The sequence below is a fragment of the Hydra vulgaris genome, chromosome 11, assembly GCF_038396675.1.
Source record: "Hydra vulgaris chromosome 11, alternate assembly HydraT2T_AEP".
NCBI classification, from domain to species: domain Eukaryota; kingdom Metazoa; phylum Cnidaria; class Hydrozoa; order Anthoathecata; family Hydridae; genus Hydra; species Hydra vulgaris.
The window spans coordinates 52,990,402-52,998,874 of record NC_088930.1 but is presented as its reverse complement, the minus strand read 5'-3'; the positions used below and the strand labels follow the sequence as shown (position 1 = coordinate 52,998,874).

At 29.5% G+C, this 8,473-nt stretch overlaps 1 protein-coding gene across 1 annotated transcript; it reads right to left on the bottom strand.

Annotated features, from left to right (window-relative positions):
- Positions 1-2,570: 2,570 nt before the first annotated feature.
- Positions 2,571-6,707, bottom strand: LOC136086751 (uncharacterized). The gene is made up of 2 exons (XM_065809186.1): positions 3,136-6,707; positions 2,571-2,926 (listed from the first exon to the last, which is right to left on the bottom strand). Exon 1 carries the CDS (start codon positions 6,347-6,349, stop codon positions 4,985-4,987), a length of 1,365 nt encoding a protein of 454 aa, XP_065665258.1. The 5' UTR covers positions 6,350-6,707; the 3' UTR covers positions 2,571-2,926; positions 3,136-4,984.
- Between the last annotated feature and the right edge of the window lie 1,766 nt (positions 6,708-8,473).

Sequence of the window (8,473 nt, the reverse complement as noted above, 5' to 3'; positions counted from 1 at the left end):
GTATTACTATAAACTGTTTACGGTTGTTTAAATAACTTTTAAGTATCATTAAAATATTTCCTTTAATTCCATAAAACTTAATTTTTTTAATAGAATTTTGTGGTCAATCGTATCAAAGGCTTTTGATAGATCGATGAAAACGCCTAAAGTATATTGCGATTTTCCAAAAGATTCAGAAATATTGCGGGTAATTTGTAGTTTAACGTGTTCGGTTGAATTATTTTTTTTAGATCCGTTTGAATTTTGATACAGTATATTATTTAAAGCTAAATAGTTGAAAATTACATTTTATAATATTCTTTCTAAAATTTTAGAAAAAACAGGCAAAATTGAAATTGGGCGATAATTTGAGACACTGGTTGCATCTCCACCTTTAAATATTGGTAAAACTCTGGCTATTTTCAGATTGTCGGGAAAAATACTCTTTTTATTGAACAATGTAAAACTTGAAATAGAATATCTTTAATGGCTTCATACGAGTTGATAATAAAATTGGAATTAATATCGTCATGACCAGTTTTATTAGATTTAAGCATTTTAAAAGTACGTTCAAATTCCTCAAAGGATACCTCAAAAGAATTTAAAAACGAAGTAATTGGAAAAGCGTAATTATTTATTTTATTTGTCGGTGTAGGAATTTTTGGGCCAGATTAGGACCAACTGATACAAAAAAAATATTTAATTCGTCAGCTATAACACTTTGATCATAGGATGTTTCTTCATTAATTTTAATAGCTTTAGGCAATGCGCTCGTTGTAATTTTTGCATGCCAGTGAGTTCTCTAAGAATTTCCCATGTACGTCTTGAATTAAGATTGTTTTTCTCAAGCAAATTGAAATAGAATCTTCTTTTTGTATCTTTTTTTTTGTTGTTGTTGTCTTTCAAACTCTTTGGCTTGAGTTTTATAGAGAACTTTACTTAGTTCAGTTTTTGTCTTTTATTTTATGCACAATTTTTGTTTAATTTTAGAGGATTTTTTTAGTTCTTTTGTGATCCATGGTGACATTACACTTTTAGTTTTTCTATTTACTGTATGTTTCGGAAAATTAGAATCATATAGTGTCCGGACTTTGTCGAATAAAATTCTGGTTTACGAGAAATTTTCGATAAAAACTGAAAAATTCGGAAACGATATATTATTTCTCGTTTCCGAGTTTTTTCGTAAGGTCGGAATGAATAAAATATTTATAAATTTCTGTTCGATTATTTTTGACGACTATGTTTTAAAATACATTTCACTTTTTTTTACCTTTAAATTTTACAACAAATTTTTTATTGTTCTTTGTTTATTTTTATGATTTATTTTTATTTTATTTTAATTAATAACTTTAGTTCACTTCTTAATTTTTTTGTGGTAAAAACTAAAATTTGATGTAACCTTTTTTTAATAATTTCTAGACAATTATTAATTCTAATTTAATTTTGTATAATCAGACAGTGCAGAGACTTCCGGAATGGTGGACGCTTTTTTATAACGAATTTAATAATTAAATTTATAAAAAAAAGGAAAGATAAAGAAAAAGAATAAAATAAGAAAAATAAATGAAATAAAAATAAAGAGAATAAAGAAAAGAAAAAAAAGATATAAAAAAGCAAAAATTAAAAAAAAATTAAAAACCAAATCAAACAAATTAAAAAAAGAAAAAATTAGATTCGAAAAAGACAAAAAAACAAAGTTAAAAGAAAAAAAACATTCGAAAATGGAAAGTAATTAAAAAGAATTTTAAAAATATATAAAAATTCCTCCGTTTATGAAGAAAGGAAAAAGAATATTTTTTGACAAAGTATGATTGCCAAAACATTACGAACATTCTCGAAAAATTCGATAAATTTCCGACTTTCGAGAAAGATTTTTCTTCTCGAAACAGATTTTTACCCTAAGAGTCATTTTTTGTAAGAATCAGGCAGTCAATGGAAGTGACCTCCTCCAAATTGCTTGAATTTTTTATATATTGATCAGAATATAGAGAAAACCTGTTGGGGAAAAAAAAAATTTTCAAAAATGTTTCGTTCACTCGGAATCTGGGCTTAAATTTTTGAGATTTTTTTAAAAATTTTTAGAAATTTAGTTTTTGCCACCTTTGAACCCATTTTTTTGGCAAGGCAAAAAGTTGCACATAGCTTTTGTAGTTAATATCAGACGTAACCCAAAAGCTCTCTCCAAAAAATATAAAATAGTTGCGTGACACTGTGCGGTTGGCTAATTATCATAGTTCAAAAGTACAAAATCAATCAGTTTTGTCAACTTTTAATCGGAGTTAATTCTAGCGGCGAAGTGTTGCACACAATTTTTCTTTTAGGATTTGAAATTATCAAAGGTATTGAGTCTAAAAATGCAAAGAAAGTTATGTGATACCTAAGGCCTATTAATATATTAAGGCTTGAAATTGGAAAAAAATGTTTTAGTATACTTACAAAATGAACCATTACGGCAGAGGCGCTTAGTTTTGTAAAAATGTAAACATATCCAACTGTCAATACAAAAAGGTCCTAACATAATAATAAAAAAAATTCGTGTGATTTTGTCACACGCATGATATAACATAAATTAAAAACTGAACAAAAATCTAACATCAAGATAACTATATTGCTAATTAAATAAAACATAAATCAAACATTTAAATGTTTTTCCATTTAAAAATTAGTTTTTCATTTATTAATAGAGTCATTTACACACATTATCCACCACATCACACATAATTTCTACTCTGCTGCAGTAAGTTTCTCTAAGAATAATGATATGACTGTATTAGTCTTCTTCGGATAATGAATAATCGCCACAACCACTGATTAAAAAAGGAGCATTTACTAAACAGATAATTTTATCAGTTTGGTTATTTATCTCCTCGGTAGTAACTGGCCAGCGAAAAGTTTTCTTCTCTTGCCCGTTAATCATACAATTAACTCTGATCCCAGTTATAGATACCTAAAAGTATTAGCGCAACATTTAAAATAATATAATAAAGAGTTTATGATTTGTTTAATTTTGCTTACATTCAATAAAACTTGTAAAGTCTTATATAATGTCATTCTGAAATTATTTTTACATTTTATTTATATTCCTTTTATTTTAGAGCACTGTTTTGTAAAACAAAATAAAAACTTGAAACTAATATATACTTTGAATAATATTACCTCCACAATATATCCAATATTCCATTGTTTTTCATATGCAACAGCAACCCAATCATTCACTTTTCATACAAGACAAATTTCTTTTGCAAGATTGGCGATGTCTTCCTCATATTTATTATCATCTTCATTGTCTCCTGCCAGATTAAAGTCATCATTTTCGCCATAAACTTCTTTGTTATCGTTAACCTGACTATTTTCATTATTTTCTGTTGTCGGTTCTACCAGCTTACCTTTTCTTTTCAGGTTACTAAATCTATAACAATATCAATTGTACATTTTTTTAAACATATGTAAACAAACACACAAAATTATAACTTTCACCTAAATTTTAATTTCATATTTGTAAAAGAACTATTTAACAGTCAGAAACATAATCTAATTTGCAAAAGTTTTGATAGCAACAATGCCTACCTTGAAAATAAAGATCTTATCTGTTGGCTAGTTACATATTGATCAGGCGGAAGTTCTCTCCTCAGCTGCATGTGAACCTGCTCAGGGCTCATTTTATTACCTGATTCTTCTCCAAGAATAAAGTATTTATACAACAGTTCTTTCTGCTGATTTGAAAATCTAAAAGAACTTCGAACTGGTAATGCCCAACCTTGCAATAGAAAAATGTTCATGCAATGTGGTTTGTCTTTTACGGAAGCACTGTTAGAGGATGAAGAAATTGGCATATTTAGTTGTGAAGTAATTTTCATCTTATGAACAAACGAGTTGCGAACTTTATCCAATGATGTTAATGATTTCGGAACTGTATGAAGACCGGATAGCATGTGTTCTTCTAACTCAGCATCGCTTTCAAATGATAAAGTACAATTCATTTCAGTGCAAAATCTTAATGAATATCATTGCCTGTCACTTCTTTTCTGTTTTTCCTTAAGTGACTTGTTACGCTTAATTGAATTATCTGTTTGCTATATGGTAACAACAACTTAATCGAGGGTTGAATTTTAAGATTTCCATACTCTTGTTCAATTCCCTCACCGATATTGAAATAACGCCACATCTTCATACTTTTCTCACCAAACTCAAATGAGTGATAGTTGCTAATGTTCTTAATCTTTGGTCCAGTAACTACAGTTTTATCATTGCTAATTTGAGCAACTGCTACTTTTGCATCTTTAGCGCCAAAACTATAATGCATAGCCTTGTGTATATCTTCAGCAGTCAAAAGATTATTACCAGAGTCAACGTAACTCCTTAAAATTGTCTTTACAACTGCACTCTCCCTGTCACATTGATCTTTTCCACAACAGGGTTCATTATAATCATATCTCAGCAACTTTATATCTCTCTCTTTGCATACATTGTAGATTGCTTCAGCTGAAAGATTTCCCTGATAGCAGCCGGCATTATCAGATTTGGTAAACATTTTCTTGATATGCGGTTGATCAATTCTGAATTGGTCTAAAACTGCAGTGGCTAACGAAACAACATCACCTATTCCCTGATCACACCTATACATTGAAGTAAAGTAAACACGTTTGAATAACTTTCCTGCTATTTTTATGAAGAATATATCCACATGTAAACTCATTCCTTTCTTGCCAAAATACTCTCTTTGGCCCTCTCTGTATCGAACCGGAAGAATTTTTTGACAAAAATCTTTAAGCCAGAAAGCAGTTTCATCGTTTAATTGCTTAAAAGCTTCGATTTTTGCCTTTTTCTGTTGAGAATCTCTCATCAGGTGTTTTATGTAGTTGAATACATCCTTTACAGCAATTTCCAAATCATAAATAGAATCAGCATCGTCAGAATTTTGAATTGTTAGTTCTTTGATCATCTCGATAGCTTTGCACAAATCATAGCAATCGGCACATACCACTTCTGATATCTCTGTGTTGGATTAAAGATTTTTTTCAGATGGATCTGATAAGGCATGTTTTGAGCTATGAGAAGAAATGTTTGAGTCATTGACACTACAATTGGTTTGATAACTTGTTTTCAAATACCTTTTTCCTTTTTCAAGGGCAGCTTCGAGAGATTTAGAACTAAATCTTTGTGCCAATTTTTGTAATGTTTGAAAACCATTCATGCCTGAAGCAGTAACATCATCTAATCCAGCTAAGCTTTTTCGACTTGAAGGTTTTATTGCATGCAATACTTTCCACAAACTTGAATCAGATAATGGTATATAATAATTTTCACTACAACTTTTTCGATAGAACATGATAGCGTGGCTATATTTTGTCGTCAGTAATGCATGCACTATCTTTTGTTCTTCACCGCTGTCGTATTTTAATTTGGTTATTCCATAAGCAACATCATGCAAAATACCGCTTGTAAATATAAAGTCTAAGAAATGTTCACACTTTGTTTGATCAAGACTAGATCGGACGAATACTTTCTTCTCTGGAAATGCCAACCCTTTATGAGATGCATGCCATTTTCTTGCTGTTTCTATACGATGTTTGGTACACTCAAATGTGTTCATTATAAACTTTTTGGTATACTTGGTATGGTCTAATAATGAGAGGATAACTAACTTTCCCATGGAATCACTTTGCTTATATACTTTCTGAGCACAAATAATTTCAATTGGGAGAGGGCTATTTATTTCATCAACATTTTTACTGTTAAGAAAATCTATAAGTATTTCCTCTTGTCCAGGAGCAACAGCTTCCGCAAATTTTTTCTTTAATAAGTTTTCTAGGCGAACATACTTGCGTTTTAACTTATCTTTAGTAGTATCTTCCAGATATTCGAACTTCCTTTTTAATCTAAATTTTATTGAACTTGCATTAAGAACCTCAGTTACACTCTCACGGCTTCTTAGAGATTCGTCCAAAATCTCCTGTGAAACATTAATTTCACCGGGATCAAATTCTTCATCTGGAGTAGCAGGTGTCATATATGTTTGTTCTTGTTGTGTTTGTGTTTCTGTACATAAATTGGTGTTTTCGTTGACTCTAGATAAAGCAGTTTCTTGCTTTAAATGGGTAAAACACAGCATTGCACCAACTGAAAATACTTCATTGTATCTCTTTGACATTGATATGACGACATGTGTTGGTGACGCCCTTAAAGCGGGAGATTTTTTTCCTTTTATATTTAGATGGTGAGGATGAAAGCATGTTTTTGGAGGACTCCACGCAATACCAAACGTGTACCGGTGAAAAGCACATATTTGTTCATCCTTTTCAAGATTTCTTTTAAGTCTATTTGCAATAAGTCCATTTTCTTCCCAAATATTATTATCGTTTAATCGCATGACCTAAAAACAACTTTTTAAACAATTATTAAGTGTGTCATTTAAAGCATTGTTTATAATCTGACTCTTCACGAAAAATGTTTACAAGTTTAAAATACATTGTTGTTATTATTAAAATACAATATTGCAAGAGTGTGATTAATTTAGTGATTATTTATTAAAAGAGTGAGGAATTAATTAAAAGAGCTATTTTTTTTTGTTTAAAGAACTTTGTCTCAAAATCTTATTGCAGAGAAGTTATAAAGTATGTAATTATAAAAATTATATTACAGTCTGCGTAAATTTAAAATACATAATTACCTTTAAGTTGATGAGGTGTTTCTTAACATCAACATCTCCCAGCTGATGAATGTAGAACATTTTGTTTATAATTTTATGTTTTTTGAATGATCCACAATTTCCTTTTGAAAAGCAACAACAGTTTTCATAAAAATATTTGTTTTGTTTCATACTCAACTAAAAACAAGTTCTTTTTATGCAGTACCTATTTCTCAATAGCAATGATAAAATATCTACTCTATTTATGCAAATTTTAAAGATCGTTAAAATAAAGTTAAGACATTTTTATGGTAAAGTAAACAACCGCCCACTAACTTGTTTCTCCACAATCGTGATATCAGCGATTCTTCTTCCATTCGATCACCACAAGTTATTTGGTTATGACGTAAATTTAAATAATTCACTTCTGATCATGTATTGTTTTTTATTATTATTTATTTCAATTGTTATGGTTTCTATATCATAGTCAGAAACGCTTAAATTTTTTCTTAACATTACGTGCAATGTTTTGTGTAATGCTAAATGCTAATTTTGGATGATAGAAATTTTATTGTGAGCGAAAACCTCATCTGTGTGTCCAAAAAAATATCTCTTCGTACTTAATCATTTTTAACAATTTGTACCTTTATTTTTAACTTAATATCTAAAGATCACACGAATTTTTTTTATTATTATGTTAGGACCTTTTTGTATTGACAGTTGGATATGTTTACATTTTTACAAAACTAAGCGCCTCTGCCGTAATGGTTCATTTTGTAAGTATACTAAAACATTTTTTTCCAATTTCAAGCCTTAATATATTAATAGGCCTTAGGTATCACATAACTTTCTTTGCATTTTTAGACTCAATACCTTTGATAATTTCAAATCCTAAAAGAAAAATTGTGTGCAACACTTCGCCGCTAGAATTAACTCCGATTAAAAGTTGACAAAACTGATTGATTTTGTACTTTTGAACTATGATAATTAGCCAACCGCACAGTGTCACGCAACTATTTTATATTTTTTGGAGAGAGCTTTTGGGTTACGTCTGATATTAACTACAAAAGCTATGTGCAACTTTTTGCCTTGCCAAAAAAATGGGTTCAAAGGTGGCAAAAACTAAATTTCTAAAAATTTTTAAAAAAATCTCAAAAATTTAAGCCCAGATTCCGAGTGAACGAAACATTTTTGAAAATTTTTTTTTTCCCCAACAGGTTTTCTCTATATTCTGATCAATATATAAAAAATTCAAGCAATTTGGAGGAGGTCACTTCCACAGTTTCAGGAATTTGCCTGATTCTTAGAAAAAACGGCTCCTAAGTCTGAATAAAATTTTTATTCCGTTCCGTTCCGAACTAGTTTTTATCGAACCGAAAGTCCGGACACTAGAATCATATATTACATAAAATGTTTTCAAAAATGCATTATAAACTACATTTGCGTCAGCACGTGTATTTATTTGTTTCCTATGAAGAAAAAATAATTGTTCTTTAAATGTTTTTAAATTAGCAGCAGAAAAGGATCGTTTTTTAAACGTTTGTTTTTGTTGCAACACTTTAACTGTGTTGATATTAATAGAGAAAAAAATAGAGAAGCGGTCCGAGATGTTACTTTTAATAATACCTTTTTTAACTGATTTGTTGAAAATATCAGTTGTTATAATATTGTCAATTAGAGTTGTTGACGTAGGAGTTATTCTTGTTGGTTTGTTAATTATGGGAAAAGCACCATGTTCAAATAAATCATTATAAAATTTTTTAAAGCCATAATTAGTGCGGTATCGGAAACAATCCAAGTTTAAATCACTTGTTAGATAAAATAATTTATTTTCATTAATGCTTTTTTTATGTCATTTATATGTTA

What these genes read in the sequence shown, in the direction of transcription:
- LOC136086751 (XM_065809186.1), bottom strand. Translation starts at nt 6,349, where the DNA reads ATGCGATTAAACGATAATAATATTTGGGAAGAAAATGGACTTATTGCA.